At 41.0% G+C, this 26,340-nt stretch overlaps 7 protein-coding genes and 1 long non-coding RNA gene across 11 annotated transcripts; 4 read left to right on the top strand and 4 right to left on the bottom strand.

Annotated features, from left to right (window-relative positions):
• Window positions 1-118: 118 nt before the first annotated feature.
• Window positions 119-598, bottom strand: LOC124202806. Its single transcript, XR_006878340.1, has 3 exons — window positions 509-598; window positions 334-451; window positions 119-271 (listed from the first exon to the last, which is right to left on the bottom strand). It is a non-coding gene; the product is annotated as an uncharacterized LOC124202806 (long non-coding RNA).
• A 524-nt stretch (window positions 599-1,122) lies between these two features.
• Window positions 1,123-2,007, top strand: LOC124202804 (neuropeptide-like protein 32). Its single transcript, XM_046599230.1, has 4 exons — window positions 1,123-1,237; window positions 1,334-1,478; window positions 1,635-1,736; window positions 1,795-2,007. The coding sequence occupies exons 1-4, from the start codon at window positions 1,223-1,225 to the stop codon at window positions 1,812-1,814; spliced, it is 282 nt and encodes a 93-aa protein (XP_046455186.1). The 5' UTR covers window positions 1,123-1,222; the 3' UTR covers window positions 1,815-2,007.
• LOC124202803 (alkaline phosphatase-like) lies at window positions 2,004-4,970 on the bottom strand. Its single transcript, XM_046599229.1, has 10 exons — window positions 4,644-4,970; window positions 4,469-4,573; window positions 4,271-4,386; window positions 4,028-4,201; window positions 3,755-3,946; window positions 3,498-3,690; window positions 3,263-3,397; window positions 2,997-3,188; window positions 2,708-2,833; window positions 2,004-2,600 (listed from the first exon to the last, which is right to left on the bottom strand). Exons 1-10 carry the CDS (start codon window positions 4,792-4,794, stop codon window positions 2,293-2,295), a joined length of 1,692 nt encoding a protein of 563 aa, XP_046455185.1. The 5' UTR covers window positions 4,795-4,970; the 3' UTR covers window positions 2,004-2,292.
• Window positions 4,971-5,408: 438 nt separating this feature from the next.
• LOC124202798 (alkaline phosphatase-like) lies at window positions 5,409-7,758 on the bottom strand. Its single transcript, XM_046599221.1, has 10 exons — window positions 7,575-7,758; window positions 7,405-7,509; window positions 7,216-7,331; window positions 6,972-7,145; window positions 6,715-6,906; window positions 6,460-6,652; window positions 6,258-6,392; window positions 5,995-6,186; window positions 5,797-5,922; window positions 5,409-5,713 (listed from the first exon to the last, which is right to left on the bottom strand). Exons 1-10 carry the CDS (start codon window positions 7,744-7,746, stop codon window positions 5,508-5,510), a joined length of 1,611 nt encoding a protein of 536 aa, XP_046455177.1. The 5' UTR covers window positions 7,747-7,758; the 3' UTR covers window positions 5,409-5,507.
• Window positions 7,759-8,678: 920 nt separating this feature from the next.
• On the top strand, window positions 8,679-11,197 carry LOC124202797 (serine/threonine-protein kinase greatwall-like). Its single transcript, XM_046599220.1, has 8 exons — window positions 8,679-8,888; window positions 8,973-9,073; window positions 9,132-9,223; window positions 9,282-9,403; window positions 9,473-9,579; window positions 9,656-10,049; window positions 10,123-10,652; window positions 10,753-11,197. Exons 1-8 carry the CDS (start codon window positions 8,815-8,817, stop codon window positions 10,956-10,958), a joined length of 1,626 nt encoding a protein of 541 aa, XP_046455176.1. The 5' UTR covers window positions 8,679-8,814; the 3' UTR covers window positions 10,959-11,197.
• Window positions 11,198-11,474: 277 nt separating this feature from the next.
• LOC124202801 lies at window positions 11,475-14,865 on the bottom strand. 2 transcript variants are annotated; one of them, XM_046599227.1, is made up of 4 exons: window positions 14,171-14,608; window positions 13,955-14,027; window positions 12,351-12,656; window positions 11,475-12,149 (listed from the first exon to the last, which is right to left on the bottom strand). In XM_046599227.1, exons 3-4 carry the CDS (start codon window positions 12,578-12,580, stop codon window positions 11,771-11,773), a joined length of 609 nt encoding a protein of 202 aa, XP_046455183.1. In that variant the 5' UTR covers window positions 12,581-12,656; window positions 13,955-14,027; window positions 14,171-14,608; the 3' UTR covers window positions 11,475-11,770. The 2 variants fall into 2 exon arrangements, with proteins under 2 accessions (XP_046455183.1, XP_046455184.1); XM_046599228.1 differs by lacking the exon at window positions 13,955-14,027 and having other exon boundaries at window positions 14,171-14,865.
• Window positions 14,866-19,375: 4,510 nt separating this feature from the next.
• Window positions 19,376-23,725, top strand: LOC124202796 (pre-mRNA-processing factor 39-like). Of its 3 annotated transcripts, none has more exons than XM_046599217.1 (11): window positions 19,377-19,533; window positions 19,646-19,817; window positions 20,164-20,291; window positions 20,806-20,856; window positions 20,930-21,486; window positions 21,549-21,823; window positions 21,891-22,125; window positions 22,196-22,517; window positions 22,590-23,001; window positions 23,072-23,239; window positions 23,307-23,725. In XM_046599217.1, exons 3-11 carry the CDS (start codon window positions 20,165-20,167, stop codon window positions 23,539-23,541), a joined length of 2,382 nt encoding a protein of 793 aa, XP_046455173.1. In that variant the 5' UTR covers window positions 19,377-19,533; window positions 19,646-19,817; window position 20,164; the 3' UTR covers window positions 23,542-23,725. The 3 variants fall into 3 exon arrangements, with proteins under 3 accessions (XP_046455172.1, XP_046455173.1, XP_046455174.1); XM_046599218.1 differs by lacking the exons at window positions 19,377-19,533; window positions 19,646-19,817 and adding exons at window positions 20,405-20,478; window positions 20,557-20,697 and having other exon boundaries at window positions 20,158-20,291; XM_046599216.1 differs by lacking the exon at window positions 19,646-19,817 and having other exon boundaries at window positions 19,376-19,533.
• Window positions 23,726-24,309: 584 nt separating this feature from the next.
• On the top strand, window positions 24,310-26,092 carry LOC124202799 (epidermal retinol dehydrogenase 2-like). The gene is made up of 8 exons (XM_046599222.1): window positions 24,310-24,603; window positions 24,666-24,790; window positions 24,850-24,960; window positions 25,024-25,185; window positions 25,266-25,348; window positions 25,411-25,527; window positions 25,743-25,881; window positions 25,974-26,092. The coding sequence occupies exons 1-7, from the start codon at window positions 24,381-24,383 to the stop codon at window positions 25,837-25,839; spliced, it is 918 nt and encodes a 305-aa protein (XP_046455178.1). The 5' UTR covers window positions 24,310-24,380; the 3' UTR covers window positions 25,840-25,881; window positions 25,974-26,092.
• The last annotated feature ends 248 nt before the right edge of the window (window positions 26,093-26,340 follow it).

The raw sequence follows: 26,340 nt of genomic DNA, 5'->3' as shown, positions 1-26,340 counted from the left end.
ATGCCCCACCCTAGTGGCGAAATTGGCAAGACCCATCTCGAGGCAATCATCGAAAATGGTTTGATTTCGACCTTCTTTGGGCTTTACCGTTGAAAAACAAATGAACAATCAACAATTCGTGCCTTGCTTATTAAATGTAGCAAATTCAAATAATACTATAATTGCATGTACCCTCTTTGACGGAGCGGGTTCGGGAACAGAAAACTCCACTGCTTGTTCCCCAGGTGATTGTTCCGATGCTTTTAATACTGAAATGGAATGATGATTTAACCTATACAGACACAAATATATATTTTTTTAAATCTGTGTTACAACAAATAATAGCTACGTTACCGTCGGATAATGGAGTTTAATGGAGTTGACGAAGATTCTTCTTCAACAACATCATTAAGGGTAGTTAGATCAATGCTGAGAGGATCATTGATAGCAGTTGATGAATCTTGTCTTAGGACTATGAAAAATAGCTTTGTAGAATCTCAATAGCAGCACAATCTTTATTTTATATTACTTTGCTCATCCTGCTTGCCGCAATCCGTAAACAAATCTTTAGTAGCATTAATGTTTTTATCGCGATGCAGATAGTAGGAAGAGAAAAAACCAAAATCAAATTCCAAAATTCTTCTTCAGTCATTTTGTTTGGCACACACTCAAGGTGTGTTTGTTTTACTGATGGGTATGTTCTGAATATGCTGGTGGCCAGTGGCCATCACATCAGATGTTAGAAGATATCTGACACCAAAACAATAAAAAAAGCGAGCGAGAGATCTTATAGTTCCTTGAAGAGTAAACTTTAAACTTTAATTTATTTCAGAAAAAAACAAAAAAGATACTGTAATAAAAGTTCCGGGACGACGACGAGCCAAATTGATGTGAGTCGTTCTTGCTCCAGGGCGGGAGTGAGGGAAGTCCCTACACACCAAAACAACATTCGTACCGGTCGGTACTAAGAAACTGCTTTTGGACTGTTCTGTGGGGGAAAACCCATGAATTAGTTAGGTACATCTAGACAGGAAACGAATCTTCCAGTGAAGGTGAGTTCATTCCTCCGTGATAGAAATGTAACATATTTCCGAACAAGTGAACAACAACAAATGCACGCGTGACAGACAAGGAAAACGAGCGACGAGCATACTCCCGTACTATATAAACCAGGCGCTAGCATTGACTAAAACACTCGAAATCGAGACGTAAACAAGGCTCCATCTCTTCTACAGCAGCGAATATGTTCAGCTTCAAGGTATAGTAAAATTGGAACTAATAAATTTTTAGTTGCATTATTTCTTAAATGCTGGACAGCTTATTCATATATAAAAACTCTTGTGTCTGTTTTAAGCTTATCTTGATCTGCCTCATGGTGGTTACCTGCGTTCTTAGCATGCCCTTTGGAGAGGAAGTAATTGATGTAATTCCAATTGAAAGTGATGGTGCTGAAGATTTGGGCGTCGACGACTTGGCGACTGCGGAACATCATCGTCGTGGTAAATATTCAATTATTTATTGACAATAACATCTATAGGCCTATATGCTAAGTCATTTACAGCATGAAAGTCTCTCACACATTGTGAATGATTTTCTTACAATTTTTATTTCATTAAGCAAAAATCATAATAGACCTAATCATATTATTAATTTAGGATATGGGGGTTATGGTGGATATGGGGGCTACCGAGGCTATGGAGGTTACGGTGGTGGATACGGAGGCTACGGTGGATACGGACACCGTCACTATGGTCATGGTAAATTTTAATTAATCCAATTGAATTCGCTTGCAATTGTACCTTTTATTTGTTGCAGGTTATTACGGCCGCAAGTAGGTTGACGTTACCTTTCCCAGTTTGTTGATTTTTCCGAATTGATTATTCGCAAGGAATGCCCAATTTTCTTTACTCTGTTGTTGAAATGTATTCGTTATCTATTCTTAAGGAAAACAATGTGAACCAACCAAAAACCACCAACAAGCTTCAATTAATAAATTTTCTGACATTGGCACACATACACAACAATTATTCTTTTCTTTTTTCTATTTCGTTGTCATATCAATGCACGGGGATGTTAATCTGAAGTAATAGGTTAATAAGAACGCTAGCTATAATTTCAGAGAAAATACTTTAAATCCAGTATTAGACGGATCTAAAAAATTAAGGTAGCTTTCATAATTATAGGTAGACATGGTAATTTTTTTAAATTTTGGTTTGTTAGATTTGAAACTAAATTCTTAAATTTCAGGTGCGCTTCAAAACTTGGGAAGGCAAACTGTGACGAACAACTATTTGCCTAACATATTAAATTATATTAAGAACGGAACAAGAATTGACCCGCGAACCAAACCATAATGAATTCGGCAATCAACACGTAAGGTACAACGATTGGGCGACTGGAGGAGGAGGGCTCAGGGGTGGTGGAGGATTCTTTGGCATCGCAATATTTGAGACCGTCTCCAACGCAAGCCGCGTAGGCCATCACATGGGCGATGTAATGTTGCTCGTAGACACCCTGGAAAAGGTGGGCCTGGGGACCGATCGCAAAAATGGCCACATCGTCACCACCGTGGGTCTCCGAATAAATCGGCACAGCTGCCGGTTGTAGATATCCATCAGCAGCTAGTCGATTTCAAGAGTGATATAATCGACAATGAAGAAACATTAGAAAAGTCATAAAATAGCTATAGAATATTGTGAAGCCATTTATTTAGTAATTTATTGTATACTTGTGTCGACGTTGGTTAAATCGATCCGTGTGCCATTCTCATCAAATGTCGTAGGGTAACCTGGGCCGTTAGCATAAGAAAGAGTAGTGTACGGCTTTTCATCATCGCCCATATCTCCAGACAAACCTAAAATGGAATAACCGCGTTAAATCAACTGTATTGCAAGGTATAACTTGTGACTTGTCAACGCTTATCAATATAGTTTAGATCTAATATAATTGACACTTGAAGTCTATATGATTCCTCGAGAACCAATCAAAGTAGTACGTGGCTTATCATGTGATGTTACCCAACAGATTGTTGCCACGTTCAGGATAGCCGTTAATGGTCATTGTATGCGAGTGATCGGCCGTCACGATAATCAAAGTGTCCTGTCTGCTCGTCATATTCAAGGCAGCGGCGACAGCCAGGTCGAACTGAATGGCCTCCTCTAGGGCTAATTTAGCGCGTCCGTCGTGGTGAGCTTGATCGATCCTTCCGCCTGAAATATTATAGTCACAATTTCGCTGGTGATAAAATTTCGTTAAGATTTCAAATTGAAAATAAGCAACAAACCTTCGACAAGAAGGACGTAACCGTTGGCCTCTTTCTTCAACATTTGAATGGCTGTTCGAGTCATCTCTTCCAGTGTAGGGTTTTTGGCCGTGCTCGATTCCAGGAAGTATTCCATGTGAGCTGGACTGAACAAACCTATGAGATTTCAGTACGCCAAATTAGATTGAATTATTATTAGTCGCCTAAATACTTAAGTCGATGTGTTCATTAAATATTTATATTCCGCACGACTCACCCAGAAGGCTATCAGTTGTGGCCACAGCTACTTTGTTCAATTCGTCAATGTTAGTTACATATGTTCCGTTGGGGTGTGCCGTTTTCCACTCGTCGATTAGATTGACGCCATCAAGGCGACGGCCAGCTACTCCCGTCTCTGGATCTTGGGCTGTTTTTGGTGTGAAATAAGCACGTCCACCACCCATAATCACCTTTACAAGCAAAAATTAATAAATCGAAATTATATCTCATCGAATCATTTCCGAAATTATTTACTTTAAAATTTTTGCCGGGGCTATTTCGGACAAGCTGTTCGGCGATATCATCACAAGTAGTTGAATCTACACCTTCATCAAACTGGGCTTTGTCATCTTCCCAGTCTCGGTTGGCGACGTGAGCGTAAGTCCCGGAGGGTGTGGCGTGAGTGACTCTTGTCGTCGTCACGATACCTGTTCCTTTACTAGCGTCCTTTAATTGATAAGTAGAAAATATACAATTTAAAGTTAAATGTGATGCAATAAAGGAAGGAAGGAGTATAAAAGTGTCTACCTGGGCCCAGGCCATGATTGAGCTGACTTGATTAGCCTGATCATTTTGCGTTGAACAATTCTTGTAAATGACATTCGAGTCCAGCCCTATGGTGTCAATGTCCGTCTTGACACCACATAAGTATGCCGTGGCCGAGCAGGCCGAATCAGCCACTTGTGCGTCCGTGCAGTACGTCTTTTGCGATAAAATGATTATCATTTGATTAGATTTATTGCTCTATTTAACATATGAGCCTCATAATACCCTTGAAAGAGCGGTGTAGGGAAATCGGTCGAAAGTGAGTTGTTCCTCTTCGCCCGTCTTCCCGGCTTTCTGCCCTTTATAAATCCGGGCGGCCGTGACGGTCGCAATTGACATACCTTAATTGATGACAAAATCAGTGGAATTTGAATTTCTAAAACTACCCGAAAATTACTGGAGTGGGAACAAAATTTAACGAACCATCTCCCAAGAAGAAAATTATATTCTTGGCTTGCGTATCAATGGGTTTCTTGTTCAATTCTTCTTGAAGCAGAGCCTGGGCTGTGCCCTTCCAATACGCAGCGTCTGTTGTAATTGTAATTGAGACAATAATAATTAATTTACACAAAAATGGTCCTGGTTGGTTCTACTTTACCTTCTTTCTCGGCGCGATTTTGTTGATTTTTCGATCTGGCCGTGTGAAGTGGAACCCTGTGATACTCATCGGCACCACCAACTTCCATCTGCACTACAACCAAGAGCAAAAGCAGGAAGGAACTGGCTGAAGTGATATTTCTCAACTTCATTTTTGGCTGTGATCTTGATCCCGTTCAGTAGGAAATTCTGACAGTGAATGAAAGCTCCGAGGACACGGTAGTCTATATTTCACTCCTCATGAGCACATATACACTCCAAACACACCTTGTATATTGAAAATGATTAATTATAACCTTCGCTCAGTTTCATCAGCAGCTTGTCGCTCGGCTCACAGAGATCATTCGATCATGAGGTTACCTCGTTCATTCTTATCAAATAAGATAAGGAGTCAAAAGTGTCAAAAGTCAACTTGCACAAAACGAAGGTGAGATCTGTCTTGACAATTTTTATTACCCGCATGTTGTTGACAGAAATTACAAACCGGTTAGGACCTTCCAAACTTCGTTCTTATCTATAAACTGATGCAAGGACCGGTACAATTTGATAATAAAATCGGTATACAGGCCTGCTACTGTCTATCATTCTTAAGGTCAGAAGTATTATTGTTATGGTAGCCATAACCCACAGATAGACTATATATTGTTGGGTATAGTGTATGGAATTTTATTCGGGCCGGAGAATTCAAACTACAGTAATTAATAAAATAAAGTAGTTCGAGTTGATTTTCAGTATTACATTTCGCAAAGAAAAATCGGAGACAAAATTGGTATTTTCTTGCATTCTCTATTTCTTCATAAGTACATGTAGTTTACATCATATGGTAGTGTTCATTTGCAACTCCGGTTATGACGACAGATTTAAATTAATACGATTTCCTGGGGACGTCGCAGAATTTGACTCCGGGGCCGATGCAAGCGGCGTAACCCATGACGTGGGCTATGTAATTTTGTTCGTAGACACCCTGGAAGAGGTGAGCCTGTGGGCCGAGAGCGAAAATAGCGACGTCATCACCACCGTGAGATTCGGATGACAGAGGAACCAGCGCAGGTTGCAGGAATGAATCGGCGGCTGAAATAAAACATTAAATGTAAAATAATCTTGAAAATAATACTCATGGTGCTATGATGGACAAGAATTGTACGAATTATTACTGGTATCAACGTCGGTCAAATCAACGCGCGATCCTCCAACACCGTAACCGTTAATGGAACCAGGTCCATTGGCGTAACTGAGCGTCGAGTATGGTTTAAGATCAGCGGCCAAATATCCGACCAACCCTAAATGTCAATTTGAATGTTTAAAAGCAATTAATGTAACTGTTAGTGACGTTTAGTGGCACACATAAATACCTAGAATATCGTTGCCACGAACGGGGTAACCGTTGATGGTCATAGTGTGAGAATGATCAGCCGTGACGATGATCAGAGTGTCGGCAGGGTTCGTCAGATTCAGCGCAGCCGCAACGGCCAGATCGAACTGGAACGCCTCCTCGAGGGCTAATTTAGCGCGTCCATCGTGATGGGCCTGATCGATTCTTCCACCTTAAAAATTTAATTGCAAATTTATAACTTCCTCGCGGTTAAATTTATAAAATGTTGTTATGCAAACGGACCTTCGACAAGAAGGACGTAACCGTTGGCGTCTTTCTGCAACATCTGAATGGCTGTTCGAGTCATCTCTTCCAGTGTCGGATTATTGGCCGCGCTCGATTCCAAGAAGTATTCCATGTGAGCTGGACTGAACAAACCTAAATTTCAAAACAATTCCACAAAATTGTAATCGATTCAAAGCACAAAAATTGCAATATAACTAACCCATAACACTGTTAGTTCCGGCCACATCTAAATTGACCAATTCGTCGCGGGAAGTAATGTATTTGCCAGTGGGGTGATCGGAAACCCACTGGGCGATCAGATCTTGACCATCACGGCGACGGCCAGCCGCTCCCGTCTCAATATCCGTCATCGTCCTCGGAGTGAAGTAAGCCCGACCACCTCCCAAAATGACCTTTCAAACACAAATCACTGTGAAAATCGGCTTGATTCCAATTAATCAAAGAAGCGAATTACTTTGAAATTTTTGCCCGGGCTGCTGAGGACGAGCTGTTCGGCGATGTCATCACAAATGGCCGAGTCGACACCGTCGAATGACTGAGCGTAGTCATCCTCCCAGTCACGGTTGGCAACGTGAGCGTAGGTGCCAGCTGGTGTGGCGTGAGTGATTCGTGTCGTCGTCACGATACCAGTGGCTTTGTTGGCAGCCTTTATTCACATGAAAAATAAGGATTATGTAACATTCAAATTTAGACCACTATTGAAAAATATACCTGGGCCCAGGCCATGACTGAGTCAACATGCAAAGCGGGATCGAGTTGTGTCGTGCAGTTATTGAATTCGACATTGGCGTCGATTCCTATCGTGTCCGTGTCCGTCTTGACGCCGGTCAAGTAAGCGGTGGCCGTGCAAGCCGAGTCAGCAACTTGGGCATCCGTACAGTAAGTCTAAAAAAGCAAAAATTTGAATAATTAAAATGGCATTTGAAATTATTAACAGAATCTACAATAATATTACTCTGGAGAGTGCGGTGTAAGGGAAGCGGTCGAACGTGAGCTGTTCCTCTTCGCCCGTCTTGCCGGCCTTTTGTCCCTTGTAGATTCGTGCGGCCGTCACGGTCGAAATTGACATACCTTCATCACGTTATAGACGGTTAGTTTATTTCAATTGTGAAGAACAGGAATGATTAAATTAAATGATACGGACCATCGCCGAGAAAGAAGATGATGTTTTTAGCCTGGCTGTTGATGCGCTGTTTGCCCAGCTCGTCGAGAAGTAGTTGCTGGCCAAGTTGATTCCAATACGCAGCGTCTGTAAAATAGAACAACATTTCTATAGATTTGTTGCAAAGAAGAAATAAGAATTCAAAATTCTACCTTCGGTTACAGCTTTATTGCTTCCGGCAGCAGCTCGAGCAGCAGCTCGAGCTGTGTTGTCACGATGCTGCCCATCTCCGTGAGCGACACCTAACAAGGCCAGCACCACCGCCAACAAAATCATCTTGGACGAGTACATCATTCTTGCCTCTGAGTCGACGAATTGTGCCATTCGTGTTCACCCCCGTTTGGGATATTTATGGGCTTTCAATATTTGTCTGATGCAACCCACGTCATCATCATAATCTACCAAGTAATAAATATATAACAAAACGGACAAACCAAATAAGCCATTCCGCAATCCGCTTGATAGGGGATTTAGACTTATCAAGTGCATACAATAAAAAAAGGCGTAGTTTATGCGTATTTATGTCGATCAGACGATGATGTTATAATCGGTTCGTAAATTCACTTGACGTTGTTTACCGAGAGTGTCGTGCGCATCGGAATATGAACTTGTACCAGTTCAGCCAGTCGGATCGTTTGGTTCACGTATCGCTCGATACCCGCACCGGATAACCCCAATCATAGTCTCATCAAAAGTCTTTTTCGAGGTTGCTACGACAGCCCAACTACCTTGATCTATATATCTTGAAAGCCGTTTGATATTATAGAAACGTCCACGACCGTTGGAAGTCGTATCGTTTGTACATCCCCATGAGTTTGGGTTGTTGTTTTGAGTACAGGAGATTAGAACCCCCCACTGTTTCTCGGCATATAGACCTTGGACTGTATTTACTGTCGCAAGCTAGATCCATCTCTAAGCCGCTTGTTATATGGGATAAACAAAGAATATTTGTATTTTGTTTTTGAATTCTTCGATCACAATACCGTTTTCTTCAACCTTTCTGATGAAGCCAAATATTTTCGTATCGGTGGTATGACAAGTATACCTGTATTTGTCTACACAATCCTCAAATTTGTTTGTCCATAAAATGTTTGTGTGTGTGACCGATAACTTGATATACATTTCACCATTGCAATTTAATCAGTTAAGGGTATAAAGTTGCTCATCGAAGAGTGAAAATTTGTGGCGCCATGTCGACAACGCCATCTGTCAATTAAAAAGATATATAGTGCTTCATACGACCGCTAGAGCTCAATTGCGTCGCAATTTTCGGTGGCGTTCGTCTGCTTATTCTGCAGTCTGAAGCCGTTGAGAAGATTCAAATTCGAATGGAAGACGTAACCTCACGTTGACGAAAACACTTCCGACAAATCAAGTAAAAATCTCTTCAAGATGGCAACAGATCTTAAAGGTCCAGATATCGAGGATTTTTGTGTGTTGAAGCCCATCAGTCGTGGAGCATTCGGGTAAGTGCACCATGTGTTATTTGTAAAATGCAGACGTTTGACGGGACGCTTTCTTGTGTTTTTCACATGAATTTCGGACGATAGGAAGGTATTTCTGGGATGTAAGAAGCAAAATCCTGACAGCATTTACGCCATCAAGGTCTTGAACAAATCTGACATTGTTCACCGTAATATGGCTTCGCAAGGTAACTTGAATTTCCCATGATTTGCGACTGCTTTGCTCTATGAATCTTTTCTTCTCAGTCATCAGAGAGAGAAATGCATTGGCCATCTCAAAGAGTCCATTCTGTGTGCAGCTGTTTTATTGCCTCCAAAATTCTTCCAACATTTACATGGTGAGTGATTTGCATGTGATTTCATATATAGTGTGATTTACAGACATTTCTTAACTAGGTCATGGAGTACATGATTGGTGGTGATCTCAAGTCCTTGCTGAGTGAAATGGGCTATTTTGATGAAAAGATGGCCACATTTTACACAACAGAAGTTGCTCTAGCCTTGGAATATTTGCACAAGTACATTGCCCCTGTGTTACACCATTCTTGTTTACATCTTTTATATCAAAACTTTCTATGTTCCCCTAGGCATGGCATCATTCATCGTGATGTGAAACCAGACAACATGCTGCTGTCAGATAAAGGCCATGTCAAATTGACTGATTTCGGTTTGAGTCGCGTCCATATCGGCAGAGGTAACGTGGTTTACTTGTGAAAGTTATTTCTTTGTATATTAATTATGAACGCCAATCTCGTTTTTATGGGCGTTAGACTTGAACATATCGGACCTGCTTTCGCCAGTAGTGAACAAGAATGATTACCACATGGTGAGAACCCCTGGACAATTGCTTTCACTGACGTCTCATTTGTCGTTCAAGAGCGGAATGTCCCCTTGCGCCGACAGGGGACAGTCGCCCGTCTTCAACACGCCTGAAATCATGCGCGATCACGAAGCATATAAAGAAAATTCCTTCACTCTCGATCTGAACCTTGATTTCTCGATCGGAGTCAGTCCTCCCAGGAACAGCGACTCTTTTACTTCCCTAAAGCGGAAACACGACGTCGACTCTGAAGAACCTGAAAGTCAAGTTCAGTTCAAAATTCCAAGAACCGGTTTAACAGAAATTTTCCACTTTGCCAATTTAACCGAGGACTGTGACCTCAGGTACAAACGACTACAATCCATCACTTTTGCTTTTTATCTTTTTTACCAATGCCTTGTTACATTGAACAAACAGGTCCAGTTCGTCGGCGACTACCAAGTCAAGAAACTTCAGTCCGCCCAGCTTGAGAATTAACTCGACTCCCATCAGTCAACTGAGTCGGGCTCAGCTGCAATCCAATCCGGCGCCGTTCAAAAGTCCTGTACCAGGCCCCAGCACCTCCCGACTTGACGCTGATGTGAAGACTCCGTTTAGGACTCCACGTCTAATGAAACGTGGTAAAAGAAGGAGAGGAGCAGTGGTGACGTTCAGCAGTCCGTCCGTCTGCGAGTCGACGGCCGATATTAGTCAATACGGCAGCCAGAACGAAGGCTGCGTTCTGGGCACGCCCGACTATTTGGCACCCGAACTCTTACGGAAGAAACCCCACGGACCGGCCGTCGATTGGTGGTCACTGGGCATTTGCCTCTACGAATTCTTGTTGGGCGGTCCCCCCTTCAACGACGAAACACCGGATAAAATTTTCAACAACATCCTGGAACGAAATATCGAATGGCCGCCCGAGGACGACGATTGCCTCAGTTCCGCTGCCCGAGAAGCGATTGGTACGTCGACCCTGGAGGGGGATCTGTAACAACAGTTGGGCTATTTTCGATCTGATAATCTGAATCTTTTATTTGTGGTTCCGTTGGCTATTTATTTTAGAAGCCCTTTTAACACTGGATCCCACCGAGCGGGCCGACGGGTCCCAGTTGCGCACTCTACCGCTGTTTGACCACCTGTCTTGGACCCAGGAAATCTTGAATGCGGATGCTCCGTTCATGCCACAGCCCAAGGATCACACAGACACCACTTATTTCCAGGCTCGCAACTGTCTGCAAAATCTGCGCGTTTCACAGACCGACTTTTGAAGGGCAGACAGACAAAGCGCTTCTGCTTCTCTCTCAAGAGTGTTTAGCACTTTTAACCAGCAAAAATTTATCCTTTAGCTTTCATTTTCTTTCTTTTACTTTAACCCCTTAACCCGGCAATCATCTCGTCGTCGTCTCTCTCTCTCTGTGTGTGTGAAGAGAGTATAAATATCTATGTATGTGCAGCACGAAGCGAACAAAAAGGAAACCAAACAAAAAACACGAAAGATTACCAAATATTTTTTTTTGTTTTTTCGTTTGTGTATGTGTGTCTACACTCTTCCACATTTTTTAAAACAAACAGAAAAAAAAAATAATAATAAGAATACATACTGTAAGTGAAAATCTGCATGTGTGTGGTAAGGCGAAAAACAGAAAAAAAAAGAACGCAGTGTGTATCACAGGGAACGACGCAATAAAGAAGAGAGAAGGGAGGAAGAAATTAACGAAGGACGTCAGAGAGTGGAACAAAAGGATAATAATAATGGAAATTCTTTTTTTTTTTCTCTTTTTCTATATAGAAGGGTGTAGAAGGAGAGTTTATGGACACGTGTAAAATTAGAATAGGCCACCAAGTTGTCCTCGTCGTCACTTTAGTTTCCAGGTTATGTAAACTTATGTATAATAGCGACCTCTAATTGATGATTGGAATCATTCATCCTTTGAATTTCAAAATTGCTAGCAACTTAACGTTTTATCTTCTTATTTTTTTGTTCGTTTTTTCGTAACTTTTTTCTGTTTTTTAAATTTTTCTTTTTTTTAATGGTGGGTGGTTGTTTTTTTTTTTATTTTTAAATTATATAGGAATGAAATCACCGTTTGCTACTGCTGCTGCTTTTCCTCATGGTCAACTTCTTCCAGAATCCGGGCTTCTTGGGCGGCGGGTTATTCGATTGTAATACGGGCGCTTGCTGTTCGCTTTTCTTCTCTTTCAACATGTCGAGCAAATTGGGTTCGATGCCGGCTTTGTGTGCGTCCAGTTGAACGTTGTCCCACTTTTGGGCCGCGTCGGGCGGCTCCTGGCCGTCGATGAATGCCTGCTGCAAATCGCGCATCATCTTCTTGCGGATCGTCTTCTTCATGGACAGGTGCTTTTCAATGTGCTCCCAGTTATTGTTCGACTGCTGCTGCTGTTGGTTGTTGCTAATGTTATTACGCTCATTGTACTCGTTGGTTTTGTTGCGATGGTTGCTGAATAGGTGTACCCAAAGGTGGAGGAAGGAAAAAATACCGCAGTCATCCGCGGGAGTGGGCAAAGAAGATTTAACGCACGGTAATAAAACGAAAAGAAAAATTTTCAGGGGATTATTATTAAAAAAAGACTATTTAGACTTTTTATCAATATAATTTTGAATGTTTGTTTATTTTTCTTTTGTGCTGTGTCTCTCTCACCTGGCGTTTTTGTGTTTGGTAGGATTGTTCTCGGGTGGCAGATCGGCGTGAACGTGAAGATCGTTGAACAGTTCCGTGACGGTCCGCTCGTCCTCGCTCAGCTGCTTCTGCATCTTCTGCCAGGAATTGCGCCGGACGGCCAGGCCACCGTTTCCGCCCCGCGATCCGAACACATCCCACAGGTCTGGGATAGCTCGCTCCGACGACATGGCGCTAGAGGTATTTACCATGGCTTTTTAAATCCCCCGATGGGTGCAGCTGTTATTGTCCAATCTGCGCGACTCTGCTGTGTGTGTGACTGCTAATCTGGACGGAAAAAAAGGGACAGCTATTTTGAAACAGCAGGAAGCCAAAATAACGAAGACGACCAGCTAGAGATTAAAGTTCTTTCAACTATTTGGCCCTATAGTAGTTGAAATAACAAAACGCCCCTCCCTATACAACCATCTCTCTCTATTGGATCCAGTAGTAGTAGGCTATCTGGGTTTGAGTCATTTTCGTTTTCTTTTATGACTTTGAAACAGGGTGGGCTTTTTGAAAAAGAAAAAAAAAAGAACTTTCCCATTTTCCAACGCAGCTGGACCTCATCGGGCCGTCGCGGCTGCTGCTGAGAATGCTCCGAGTCATTATGCATTACAGCTGAGATTCTTATTTTAGCCTTTTCCCCCCCTTTTTCTCAGCTATACTCTCACAATAATACCATCGCTCTTTGAAAAAAATTTAGAAACAGTTTTAATTTATTATTTTAAAGAGAAAACCGGTATTATAATGTAAACGATGGGGCGATTTGACGTTTAATCGAAAAAAAAAGACGAAATTTCTTTCCTCGGAATAAAGAAAAGAAAAGGGATGTAACAAAACCGTGAAGAAACTTCAAGCCGATTTTTGTTTTTAAAAGGCAAGTTCACCAGAGCGTCGGTACGGAACGAGAAATATAAAGAAATGTACCAAGTACCAGAAACAAACAATATGAGTCAACCGAGTGCGACACAATAAATGTCAGGAAATCGACGGTTTAAGGCCGAAAGAAAAAAAAAATGAAAATTCAGGAAAAAGAAAGAGAAAATGATAAATACGAATAGATAAATAATAAAGAGACAGAGAGATTATTATCGCGAGAAATGAAAGGAAAGCCTTATAATATTTCCTGTCTGCTGACGCAAAATAGTTTCGCAATGTCGACCCAGTTGAGCCACGACAAACAAAATGACAGCTCAAAAAACCAGGTATTAAGGTACTAGTAAGAAAAAAAAGGGACTTAACCGGTGCGCTTGTGTATATTTCATTCGCCTTATGGTTGCTGTACACAGCCCCCCCCCCGAAAAAGCGTAGAAGAAGAAGAGAGAGAAAAATGTACAAGCGAAACGAAAGATAACGAGCCCGCGTGAGCGAGTCTAACGAAGAAAAGAGCATCGTGACAAAGACTCTCTCTTCAAGGTTATTTAAGATGCACAGGCGTGTACTACGTGGATATGCACCCGCACGAAACGGCCGCCTATATGCAGCTTATTCTCCAGCCAGTTTCGTGATGAATTCAAGCGTTCACCTTTCCTCCCACCCCCCTTGAACGCCTGCTGGCTCACACACACAAAAAGCGAACTAACCTGCTGTCCTTATGATATTCCACACAGAGAAAAACGACGAGGGCATAGGTCTCTTTTGTTTGGTATCCAATTCCTATACACAACAGTTGGAGAAATATATCTCTTCTTATTTTCGTTGCTGTGTAAACTGATATGCTAAAAAATCTATTCCCTTTTTTTTTCTTTTTTTCTCAAAGAGTGCATCCGGAGGAAATAAGCCGAGAAATGTGAACTTACTTTCAGTGTCTGGAATCCCAATTTAAAGGTGTTGGCCCCGCGCGCAGTTGTGAGCTGTTTATTTTTCCCCGTTGGAAAAACGTGGAATAATCCCAGGTAGTATATCAACTTTGACCGATTTCAATCAATAACTTTTTCTTTTTCTCTCTCTCTCTCGGAATTTTTTCCTTCCGCACGAAAAATTATTCGAGGAGAATAAAAACAAAACAAAATTCACTAAACAGCAGGAACAGCAGCAGCAGCAGGTCGTTTTTTTTTTATAATTGTGTATGCGCGAACGAAGGTTACGAACGAACCGCCTACGAACGCGGCGTTCGTGCGAGTGTTGCCCGCTGTCTGTTGGAGGCCTGGAGGAGATCACGTTCTTCCCTTCCTCTCTTTCTTGTTCTCCCCCTTCGGTTTCTTTCTTCAACAACAACTGCTGGCGCATTGGCTATATATCTACCTTCTTTTTCCTTCTTCTTCTTATACATATATACCCGCCTTCGGGGCATGAAACACTCGTCAACAACCACACACACACCTACACCCACGTAAAAATATATACCCTCCCCTCGAGGTTAGCTGGAAGAAGAAGAAAACAAAAAATTTTGTTTTTCAAGAAAAATAACAAAATAGAAAAGCAGTTTCGGATTTTCCCCGAAAACGAACTGCTGATCAAAAACACTGTCCTTACGCCATCCGTGTGCTTTCGCCGAATGAGTACTGTGTTTACCGCTTGAGTAGTTCGGGAGTAGTACCGCGGGAGAGTCCGACTTGTCGCTGATTGCATTTCCGTTCGACTACGTTCTGTTTTCTACTAAAGAATTTGCCATTTTGTGTGTTTTTTCTTTCATCTTGAAATGGACTTTGATTTTTTTTTGTATTTTTCTAACTCACGGACCAAAATATCTCGAGGGGCTTTTTGCAGCTTTGAAAAATGATCCGTCTCATCACAAGTTGTGGGCAGAAGGTCAGGTGTATTTCCAACTTATTTGCCCACACGTTGGAATAACCAAATATTACGTGGGGGCCAGCAGCAGCAGCGGCTGAATGGGTCTCTCTCTTTTAAACCACACAGCTGCATCAGCAGCAGTAGGCACAACATAAATATACAAATGAAGAAATATTTGCCCCGGAGGAGACTCCTCTCTCGTGTGTGTGTGTGTGTAGGATTTAATCTATTCTTTAGACGAAATCGAATCATCAGATTTAGATGGAACAACAACAAGCCAAACGCATTCTTGTCGTCCAAACTTTTATTATTTTCCACGATGCGCAGCCGCGCTATAGTAATAATAACACAGACGGAGGAGATATTGCCCTTGACATTTACATAATAAGAGATTCCCGGCATTTTTAGATTTCCGATGCGGTTTTCTCGATGCGAGAATAAAAGTTGACAGTTGTCAGCGCAAAACGGTTATTTTTTTATTTTTTAACTTTTTCTCCTCCAAGAGATTTTTACTTTTTGTTTTCATTTTTCCCTCCACGCCCATATCACGTGAATGATGAATCGGTGAAAAAAAAAGAAAGAAACGGGAACCAGATCGTGACACTGCCTTAAAAACATTAGCCGATACTGTCGTTGAGTTTGTTGCCAACCTTTCACTTTATTATAAAACACGTCATGGGTGTACAATACGGTCTCGTGCAAATTTTGTGGGGCTGCTTTTGAGTTATACACGTTCTTTCGACTAGCGTGAATAAAAATTGTTAATGGGCCTACAGCAGAACAAAAAAGAAAAAAAATCAGTTCTTTTTTCGCTTTAGAACTGCGGTCATTCGTCGAAAAAATAAGTTGAAGAAACCAAAGAAACCTTGTTGGTATAGTTGCACTAGACTATCTTGGTCATAATGTATACACACAACAATGGGGATAATGTAATGGGATTTCCGTTCGATATTGACGTGCCCGCCGAACTCACACAAAACAAAAAAAAACTAAAAAATTGGATTTGAAACAGCGTTAAGGTTGCTCACGACTCGGTATAAAAAGTTTTCACCTATCGGCGAGTGCGTCATCACGTTCTTCAGTGGGCGAAAGGGGCGGGCGAACGACAAATGCCGGACCTGGCTAACTCACGCTCTGATAACAAAAGCCGTTCGGTTATTTCTTTCTTTCTTTCTTCTTATTCTTCAAAAAAATTTTGTTTGTCGTCCACCCTCCAATTTTCAAAATTTTCTGACAAGTGGTTAAAGTACTACGCGCACAAGTTTATGTTAAATGTAAACCGCATAACGTCATCGTCGTGGTTGAATTTGACTTTGGGACTTGGCCATGTTATGGAAAACGCATTAAGGTCACTGTTTATATTTAACTATTATATTACCGTGCCATCTATTAGCAACGGTTTGTTGCCAGAGAGCGGATATGGTGAGAAACTTCCGCGTCCAAGTCCTCTTCGCCAATTGTGTGATCATATACTAGTCTTTTTTATCATCCTGTCGGTTTCTTTTAACCTTGAATGAACGCTACCGTGTAAGTACTTGCCACCCGGTGTGGTGTACATTTGTATTTTTGTACTGGAGGACAACTGTATAATAGATGTCTCACGGGGGAAGGAAAACAAAAATTTACATTATCAATTGTTCTCAACAATAAAATGATCATAAATTGAACTACGACTGGAGCAGTCTTGGCACGAACATGGAAAACTATTGAGCTATAGCCTTCTGTTTGTTGTTGTGGAGGAGCACCCGAATCACTTGGTAAGCATTAGTCAGGCCAACAAACAAGTTTACACTGAAAAGAGACCAATTCTTTGGTATGATGACCAGCGAGTATCGGGACCAGATAAATCCTGTGGCTGCCAAAGCACCAGACTGTCTAATGCTGACTTTCTCAACTGGGCGGTTCATGTCCCCGATGCCTGCCAGCACCAAGCCCTAATGAAAACGAGTTTTGCAATCAGAAACACAAACACAACTTTAATTAATTAAGTTTTTACTGACCCATTTGAAGAGAGGTGACCAAAAGAATACGGTTTTCGGCCCGGCTGGGTGTTCCCATAAAGGTCGCATTTTTTGTGGGACGAATCGATCAGCGAAATTGATCGTTGCTCTGTAAGCAGCTGATGCCATGTTTTTGTGCTGGTGTTTCTTTCTAGGAATAGTAAAACAAAAAAATCTAATTATAAATGAACGGTATGCAGTTGAAAAAAGGCGGAAACGGAACATACCACGTAAATTCAACCTTACTTATATTAAGGAAGCCACAATAGAGTCCCTTAACAAATGAAAACAAGAGGAATAATCACAATTTATGATCGGCGAGTTGGTTCGCCAAGGTCCTCCTCTTTCCTCGGGGCTTAGGATATTATTCGTCAGGTCGAATATCGGAGCGGTCGGTACTTGCGCATTTCGTACGCGGCTAGTACGCAGGTGGCTACGAAATCACGGAATTCGCTTGACGATCGTCCATGAATTTGTTGGCACACGAAACATTGCCTCGTTGTAAACATGCGCTGTTGCCAGGTTCATTTTCTCCATATTGCGTAATTGAGCGTGTTTTTTTCAAATTTCGACTAATGACGAATAAATTAGTTTACGAAATGCAAGGATCATTAGTAATTCGTAGCGAGTTGTTTTTCTTTCATAAGACTGGGGATATCCTTGCATTCAAAGCAAAGACGTCCATTGTTTATCAACTCACTGAAGCTTCATCGAGGTCATGTACTGTCAAACCCCAAAACCTCAACTAATTGAGAGTTTCCGATTTTTGGCCGTGAAATTTTTGTTTTTTTGTTGTTGTTGTTGCTCAAGCGGCGCTTTATTCCTCTGAAAATATTCTTCTTTTGTCAGGTAGCTTCATTATTAAGTCCTCAACTTTATCGTATCTTCGACACGCCAAGAAAAATAAAAATTATTTCTAACTTCCGTTTTATTTTAAATCTATTTTAACTTTCACAGCGGAAACAATAGCCTTCTAGCGACGTAAAGGAAATACACGAATACATTTAAACTTTAATTGTATGAGAATTCGAAATCTGCAAGGCTTATTTCACCAGTCATTGACGCTGCTCCGAGTAATGCATTTCCTTGATGTTTTATTTATCAAGAACGTCAAGTTTCTGTTACTGTTTTGTAAGGAAAAAGATTTATACCAGCAGACAGATTTCTCCTGGATGTCGTGATGGACACTTTAGTCCTTGTTTTCTTGATATTTGACTTCCACTTTCATGCCCATAGAAATATGGAACAGGCATCTGGGTTGAGGGTTGCTCTCTATTTCGTGCACCTTTAGGTCTACGTCCTGAGTGATAAATATCCAGAATACGCTTCACGGACGTAAAACCGTTTTAATGAGACGAAAGTAATACTAGACGTGTTTCGCGTTCATCCATAAACTTTTCGTATATTTCTCGTAGAAAGTTTGACGGGTTTTGGCACGCACCACGATACCTGGAAAGCTTATTATTCGATAAAGCCTTCAGCCTCCGTCATTTAATAGTTTTATAAGAAAAAAAAAAGTTCGGTAGTTCTTTTTCACAATACCGATGATAGTGTTTTCTCGCAGGCTAGGTTTTTCCACTTCTAGCCAATTAATTCCGTATGTCGTTTAAATTGCATTTTCCCTCTTTCCCCATTGATAATTACTTTCACTTTCACTACCTGTTTATTTTACTTATAGTAATGATGTCGCTGCCGCCAATTTCTGCTGCAATCTGGATTTCCAAAGCTGTAATTACAACAGCCAAAATCAATTTTATTACCATATTATTATTGTAGAAATAGAGTAATGTAATATAAATAATCTGTTTTGTTGTTGACTTGTTGTCAAGAGGAACGAAGCTGTTTTTTGGGGGCGTGGTCTTATCAATAACAAGGAAAATAAATGAGGCACGAAAAACATAAGAATTTCTGTGTAAAACACTTTTTTCTTGAGAGCCCCCAAGGGAAGGAATTTACATTCGTGATATATTTTGTGATAAAACTTATAGTAATAATAGTGATGGTGAGGAATATTTAAGTAACCACCTTTCTCATGTTCTTGTTCTAACTAAATTGCTAATCGTGCAAAGAGAGACGAGTAAATTAATTACAAAAATATGTTCGTGGAGGAAACATGACATTTGCCTTCAGTCCTCCAGTTATTTTTTAACTGATAGTATTAGTCTTTCTTTTGCGTGCGCAATGCGCATTTTCCAAATTGTTTTTGTGGTAGCCGCCAGCGCAACTCGTCAGATGGCGCTCACCCCGACTCCGCAAAGTTTACCAACAGATGCCGCTTGTGTGCCGACCGCCATTCTTATCTGATAAGAATTTTTGTGTAAAGCAGCGAAAGAGCAAGCGTCTTTTCGTCGTCAAGTTTTTCTCTCGTTATATTATCCCTATTTTATCCAGCTGCATCGTAGACATCCAGCATTCACAAATATTTTAAGGTAATGAAACCGATTCCCACGTTCATTATGGTTGAGTATAAAAAAACTTAGTTTAAAGTCGAGTTAAAGGATTTTCGTGCCGGCCTATATGTTTTATTGTATTTTTGTTTAGAAAAATTTTTACCACACGGAGTGCCAAGAAATGAAATGTTCTCGAGTTTCAGAAACCGCTTTAATAACTTTTAATTCCTTGCTGGATTATATAGTTAAAAATGAGAATCAAATTGCATGGAAACCTGTATATTTTCAATCATCAAGTGAAACATAAGTAGTACACAGTCAAAGTAAACAATTGTTTTTATGAGTAATATTAATCTTAAGTGGGTGTATTTGTCTATGCTTCCTGCTATACTTCTTAGAAAAATATTTATATTTTATTTTATTTTATGAAAATAAGTGATTCAGTGGAAGGTGGTTGGTAATTTTCATTGAAATCCTGGTGTGGGTTCGAATGACATTTAAAACTTCAAACTAACAATTCTATTCTTATTTATAAGTGCAACATTGTTACAGTTTGAAACCCTGTTTTCAGACAATTGATTTTGGAACCTTTGTTGTTCGGAAAGGAGATGGGCAACTGGTCATTAAAAACATGTATTGATTTGTAACACTACGTGTTTGTTTCTGCAGCATGGAAGATAATGACTACAGCTTTGGTGGTATGGAAGACAGCAGCAGCCGGGTGAGCTACGACCAGGGCAGTGAGGAGAACGGGCAAGGCGGCGATTCTTCAATCGTGATGGAAGGAGGATTCAGTGGTAAGTTTGGTTATACCTAAATCTCACACAAGGCGTCATCCATCTAAAAGTATATAACTATATTTTGCATACCAATTTTTCTTGGCCTTTTTGAACCTTTGACCTTGTACCAGGTGGGAAAATGTTCCTTCTACTACACAGGCACACACAAGACAGCAAAAATTGGAGTGCCGTGCGCCAAGCGTTTGTAATTAATAAGACAAATGTTTGATTACATTCAAGTCATCAAGGCCCTATAAACACTTTTAATCCCCAATTGTTCTAGCGATCCCTTTTTTTTACGCACACATCGACTGAGAGAGGGGGACTTATGTGAACCCACGATCATGTTCGTCACAGATAATTAATCCCCTCGCGACAGGTTGGGGGATGACTATCAAAGCGCAAAACAGTGAGACCCGATGAGGTTTGTTTGGGCCAGCCATTAGTTTTAAAAACTCAAAATTTCATGCAACTTGTTCTCGCTCGTCGTTGCCATTACTTGAAAAATTAACTCTGGAATTTTTCGTTTCAGAATCACAATTAGGCGGCGGAGACAGCAACAGCGGCTTGGGTGTCATTGCAGGTGTGTTGATTATTTGTTTTTGCCATTTCATCAGAAATTAGTTTTTCATTTTCTCCTCATTTCTTTCGTTTAGCCAAAGCCGATTTCGAATGGAGCGCTGCGCGCGAAACCACCGAAGTCAAGAAAGGTGAACTTAACGGAAACCAAACCGCCGAAGACTCTGGTGAAGACGATGAATCCAAGAATCGCAAACGGCCGTTCATCGATGAGATGGGTGAGGAAGACTCGGAGAGCCTGACAGAAAAGCGCGTCAAAACAGAGCCCAAAGATGAAGTGAAAGATGAAACTTCAATGAGCAACTCCGAAAGTGTTGTGGAAGGCATCCGTGAAGACGTGAGCGACAACGAGTCCACAGAGTCACTGTGGACGGCCTTCGACGTCATCAAACCCCGCATCATGAAATCCGAGCAGTTACCCGACCTCGAAAAGTTCTGGAGACCCGTCATCGAAAGCCCAAAAGATTTCCAGGCGTGGACATCCCTTCTTCAGTACGTCGATCATGAAAATGATGTGGCTGCTGCACGAGAGGCGTACGACTCTTTCCTCCGCCGGTACCCTTACTGCTATGGCTACTGGAAGAAGTGGGCTGACTACGAGAAGAAAAAAGCCATGAAGAAAGACTGCGAAAAGGTTTGTGCTGAACTGTTTTACTTTCAAGAATTCGTTTCTCTTAAACGATTGATTTTCTTTAGGTGTTTGAACGAGGCCTGGCTGCTATTCCTCTATCTGTTGACTTGTGGTTACACTATCTTAACTACTGCCGTGTCCATCATGCAGCAAATGAAACATTTGTTCGCGAACAATTTGAACGTGCCATGACAGTCTGTGGACTGGAATTCCGCTCAGATCGTCTTTGGGAGCTCTACATCAACTGGGAAGTGGAGCGGGACGATCTTCGCCGTGTCTTTCAGATTTACGACAAACTACTTGCTGTGCCCACGCAATTTCATACGACTCACTGGGACAAGTAAATTCGTTATTCGTTTTTTCTCGCTCTTGAATATTTTCGAAACTAACCTAAATTGTTGTAACAGTTTTCAGGATTTAGTGAATCAGAATGACCCCAAAGAGCTGCTAACCCCTGAAGAGTATGAAGAACTCAAATTGGAGATTTTTACAGAACGCAAGATTTCGACGGAAGCTGTTGCTGATATCAAGCTAACCGAAGAAGAAATTCAGGCTATCCGGAAGAAGACGAAAGAGAGGCGCCAGGTTTTCCACTCTAAAACTGAAAAGGATATCACCGACCGATGGGCTTTTGAAGAAGGGGTAAGTTAAACAAGTTCATTTCTTTTTTTCGGGTGATAACCGTATAACCGTTGTCTCTTGCTTTTTACAGATCAAACGACCTTACTTTCATGTCAAGCCTCTTGAGCGTGGCCAGTTGAAGAATTGGAAGGCGTACCTCGAATTCGAAATTGAACACGGCCAGCAGCTAAGGATCGACACTCTTTTCGAGCGCTGCCTCATCGCTTGTGCTCTTTACGATGAGTACTGGTTGTTGTACGCTCAGCACCTAGAATCGCGATGGAACGATGAATTGGACAATCGTCCTCTGATTGAGAAACAGCTGCGCAGCGTGTACCGACGAGCTTGCACCGTTCATGTCTACGACAAGACGACGCTTTACCTTATGTGGTCCAATTTTGAAGAAAAGACAGGTTAGTTGTAGTTAAATTAATTCCAGTGTTGACATCAACTAAATTCTGTGTTTTTTTAAATGCATTATTCAGGTCACTTGCACAGAGCAGGATTGATTTTAGACTTGCTTGAAAAGGTGGCCCCTAAATTTGATAGTTTGGCAGTGCGTCGAGTCAATTTAGCACGACGACAGGGCGATCACAGTCGGGTGATTTCTTACTACAGAAAATACATCGAAAGCGCAAAGAAGGACAATGGCACGTTAGCACCACTGTCGTTAAGGGCGTCGCGTTTCGCAGCCAAAGTCATGGGAGATGAGGAATTAGCCGAAGAATTCGTCGAAAAAGGGTTGGAGAAGGAGCCACGAAACGCTCGACTCTACATTCAACTCTTTGACGTACGTTTCCAGAAGAAGCCTTTGGATGTTGAAGGTTGTGTTCAAGCCCTGAACCGAGCCCTCAAATCGAAACTCGATTTGGAACAGCGGTGTCGATTTGCGCATAGGTAACGTTGTCTTATTTATTTCAACTGAAATAATCTGAAAGTTAACGTGATTTATTGTTCTTGTAAACAGGAAAGTTGAATTTCTGGAAGATTTCGGCATGAATGTTGATGAAATATCCACCGCCCAGGATGAATATCAGAAACTGGCACAAAAGCTGCAGAATGACCGCCAAGCCAAAGCTGCAGCTCAGATGGCACAACAACAAGCCAGCGCAACAAACGCTTCAACAGATGCCAGGTAAATCATAATAAAGGTTATATTTCAGTGAAAGGATTGCATTTTTAATATTTTTCTACTTATATAGCGCGGGAGATGACGCGACGAAAACCAGTAAGACGGAAACATCTGCAACTACTACCAGTACCTACAGCGGTTCTTACGATGGCGCCACATACCAGGGTTTCCAGGGACAGGCGGGCTATCAAGGCCAATATCAGTACCCTGGCTGGGGAGGTTATCAATACCCTGCCGGCGCTGCTGCTGGTGGATGGGGCCAGCAGGGATATTATCCTCAACAAGGCTATGGCCAACAGCAGTAACACCGGCTCTAGTGAATCGTTTAAAAGAAAACGTGTTTCTAAGCAACGGCAAGATTTTTTTTTTTTTCTATTTCATCTTATCTTCATTCACACATACACACTGATCTTAGCCTTTCCACAATGGTTTCAATCGTTTACTGTACAAGATTAAGCTTTTTTTGGACCAATACATCATCAAAAATAATTCTAACCCTTTTACTTTAGTGCCAATTTAGATGTCTGGTGTATTAGTTTTTAGCATGATCAAAACGCATCCGGAGGAGGTGGTGAGTGGTTTATGCTTAGTTGACTCACACAAAGATCTAATGGATAGTTTCCTGCTTCTCTAAAAAAAGGATAAGGAACTGCGTTTCAACTATTTCACATGGGATTTTGTTGAGCTATCAAACTATCACACTTGTGTAATCTCTGATGATTGAGTGGGTTCTGCCAAACAAAACAAATAATGGATCTGTTCCTTTTAAAGAAATGAATCGTTTTTTCATAGCTCTTGTTACATTTTTTGGGTAGGCTAACAGATCTTCAAGCGTGTTTTGTCTCTTGATGTTGGAGGAGACTCATCTTTAGATAGTTCCTCGCCACGTGCAGTCGTATCAAAATTGTGTTTGACATCCAGAGGTCATTTCTGTAAAGACGGGGCGAAGAGATAATGTTCGATGTTGCTCGTCTAAAGGTCTTAAGCATCTAAAGTGATGTGGCAATCGAATCCTAAGTTCAATAGGATATCTCTACTCAACTGTCACAAATCAGTTGCTTTTGCCACGCAACCCGTAGTATGATTTGCCACTTTTCAAGCGATTTCCATCGAGTGAACAACAATAGTCGAACAATTTTCAACCATGTTGAAGTTGATCCTTGAAACCATTTACAATCTGGTTATGCTCTTCTATTACATAGTCGAGGCACTAGTCGTCAAATTCATCCCCATTAGATTTAGATCGAAAGATATTTCAGGACAAATTGCACTGGTGACTGGAGCTGGTGGCGGAATTGGTCGACTTATTGCACTAGGACTTTCGAAACTTGGATGCATAGTTGTGTGCTGGGATGTTGCAAAGCAAGGTACATTAATAACTTTTAAAAAATCTTATGTAATTTAACACCCAATTTTTTTTTTCCAACAGCGAATGAAGAAACTGCCCGATTGATTAAGATGTCCAAAGGACAGGTTTATGCTTACCAAGTTGATTTGACTAAACGTGAAGAAATTTACCGAGCAGCAGATCGCTTAAAGCAGGAAGTTGGAAAAGTACGTATGAAAAGATATTTGTTGCACATATTAATATTAACCCAAATTTGATCAAATAGGTATCAATCTTGGTCAATAACGCCGGTGTGGTTACAGGTAAAGCGCTACTTGAATGCTCCGATGAACTTATCCAACGCACTTTTGACGTGAACATTTTGGCGCACTTCTGGGTAATTCAAATGTTAAACAATTGGAGAAAAGCAATCAAATAAGCAACACTATTTTCCTTCCAGACTGTTAAAAGCTTTTTGCCTGATATGATCATGCAAGACCAAGGTCATATCGTCACCATCGCCAGTTTGGCCGGTCTATCAGGATGTAATCGCCTAGTAGATTATTGCGCTTCCAAATTCGCTGCCGTTGGATTTGATGAATCTCTTCGCACCGAACTGGCCGTCAGTAAAATTCTTATTTTTATAGATTCTGTGTCTTCGACGTGATATTAAATTTCTTTTTATAAATTGATAACGCGCAGGTGGATGGACGTAAGGGCATCAAAACGACAGTAGTATGTCCCTTCTTTGTCAAGACTCCACTTTTTGCTGGTATCGAATCCAAGTATAAGAGCTGAAACAATATCAATTGAATTGCTCGTAACATTTGAATCTTCTTTATCTAAGGATTCTGCCCGTCCTAGAGCCTGAGACGGTAGCGAGCGAAACTATTGACGCCATTCTCACTGAACAACCTTTCTGCTTGGTCCCTAGTCGCCTGTCGATTTTGCTGGGATTGAAATCGTAAGTGATTTTCTTAGTCAACATTAGTTATTATTTCAAATTATTTCTAAACCTTTCATTCCATTTAACGGACCAAAAACAAGTACGATAAAGATAACCTTGTAAAAGCGCATGTTTACGTTGATAGTGATAACTCAATAGCAAACAACATCACATTGCTGATTGAAATAGTTACGGTACGTTATCTCAAGGGTTTTTTATTTTTATTACTCTAGCATGCTACCAATCAAGGCACTGATAAGCACCTATAAGGCGTTTGGTTTAGACGAGACGATGAATGCCTTCGAGGGTCCCAAAACCAAATATAACTAGACTATTAACCTTGATCAGTCTTTCAACGTTTTCTGATTTTTGGTAACTATGACTATGAGAAAATTTCAGATGAAATTGAATCACTTAAATGTCACAATAGTACATTTTCATTATTGTTTAACAATAATTTACAGGACTCGACACCTGTCCAAGATATAGATTCCATATGGAGTAATTGAAATTAAATCTTACTACACTGTTTGGACTCTTATAAAGTATTCTTGTAAGAAATACACTATTTCTACACGTTTAAGTGCCATTGCAGTTCTCTAGATCGAAAGTGGTTTAATTGCCGCATTTTCCCCTTGTGCATGATTATAATAGCTGTTTCAGAATAAAAAATGAACTGTAATTTTATCAAACTAAATTTTCTTTTAAGCTCTTAATTTTAAATTTTTTTGTTGGAAAAAGAAAATGATGAAACTCAAAAAGGAAAAATGCTATTTCAATCCGGATTTTTTTGCCGTCGAACCGGTTTTGCGCAATAACGAAAAACAGTCC

This window comes from Daphnia pulex, chromosome 9, assembly GCF_021134715.1.
Source record: "Daphnia pulex isolate KAP4 chromosome 9, ASM2113471v1".
In the NCBI taxonomy this organism is placed as follows: domain Eukaryota; kingdom Metazoa; phylum Arthropoda; class Branchiopoda; order Diplostraca; family Daphniidae; genus Daphnia; species Daphnia pulex.
The sequence above is the reverse complement of the archived record's forward strand: the minus strand, read 5'-3'. Positions and strand labels throughout refer to the sequence as shown.

Coding starts and splice junctions, on each gene's coding strand:
- LOC124202804 (XM_046599230.1), top strand. Junction 1,479..1,634: donor TGCGGAACATCATCGTCGTG/GTAAATATTCAA, acceptor TTATTAATTTAG/GATATGGGGGTTATGGTGGA. Junction 1,737..1,794: donor ACACCGTCACTATGGTCATG/GTAAATTTTAAT, acceptor TATTTGTTGCAG/GTTATTACGGCCGCAAGTAG.
- LOC124202803 (XM_046599229.1), bottom strand. CDS start 4,794: ATGAAGTTGAGAAATATCACTTCAGCCAGTTCCTTCCTGCTTTTGCTC. Junction 3,691..3,754: donor GCCCCGGCAAAAATTTTAAA/GTAAATAATTTC, acceptor TTGCTTGTAAAG/GTGATTATGGGTGGTGGACG. Junction 2,601..2,707: donor TTTAACCAACGTCGACACAA/GTATACAATAAA, acceptor GAAATCGACTAG/CTGCTGATGGATATCTACAA.
- LOC124202798 (XM_046599221.1), bottom strand. CDS start 7,746: ATGGCACAATTCGTCGACTCAGAGGCAAGAATGATGTACTCGTCCAAG. Junction 7,146..7,215: donor CTTACACCGCACTCTCCAGA/GTAATATTATTG, acceptor TTGCTTTTTTAG/ACTTACTGTACGGATGCCCA. Junction 6,393..6,459: donor CGGAACTAACAGTGTTATGG/GTTAGTTATATT, acceptor TTTGAAATTTAG/GTTTGTTCAGTCCAGCTCAC.
- LOC124202797 (XM_046599220.1), top strand. CDS start 8,815: ATGGCAACAGATCTTAAAGGTCCAGATATCGAGGATTTTTGTGTGTTG. Junction 9,404..9,472: donor GCCTTGGAATATTTGCACAA/GTACATTGCCCC, acceptor ATGTTCCCCTAG/GCATGGCATCATTCATCGTG. Junction 9,580..9,655: donor TCGCGTCCATATCGGCAGAG/GTAACGTGGTTT, acceptor TATGGGCGTTAG/ACTTGAACATATCGGACCTG.
- LOC124202801 (XM_046599228.1), bottom strand. CDS start 12,580: ATGGTAAATACCTCTAGCGCCATGTCGTCGGAGCGAGCTATCCCAGAC. Junction 12,150..12,350: donor ACCAAACACAAAAACGCCAG/GTGAGAGAGACA, acceptor ACACCTATTCAG/CAACCATCGCAACAAAACCA.
- LOC124202796 (XM_046599216.1), top strand. CDS start 20,165: ATGGAAGATAATGACTACAGCTTTGGTGGTATGGAAGACAGCAGCAGC. Junction 22,518..22,589: donor CAATTTTGAAGAAAAGACAG/GTTAGTTGTAGT, acceptor TGCATTATTCAG/GTCACTTGCACAGAGCAGGA. Junction 23,002..23,071: donor CGGTGTCGATTTGCGCATAG/GTAACGTTGTCT, acceptor TCTTGTAAACAG/GAAAGTTGAATTTCTGGAAG.
- LOC124202799 (XM_046599222.1), top strand. CDS start 24,381: ATGTTGAAGTTGATCCTTGAAACCATTTACAATCTGGTTATGCTCTTC. Junction 24,791..24,849: donor TAAAGCAGGAAGTTGGAAAA/GTACGTATGAAA, acceptor TTGATCAAATAG/GTATCAATCTTGGTCAATAA. Junction 25,349..25,410: donor TTTGCTGGTATCGAATCCAA/GTATAAGAGCTG, acceptor TCTTTATCTAAG/GATTCTGCCCGTCCTAGAGC.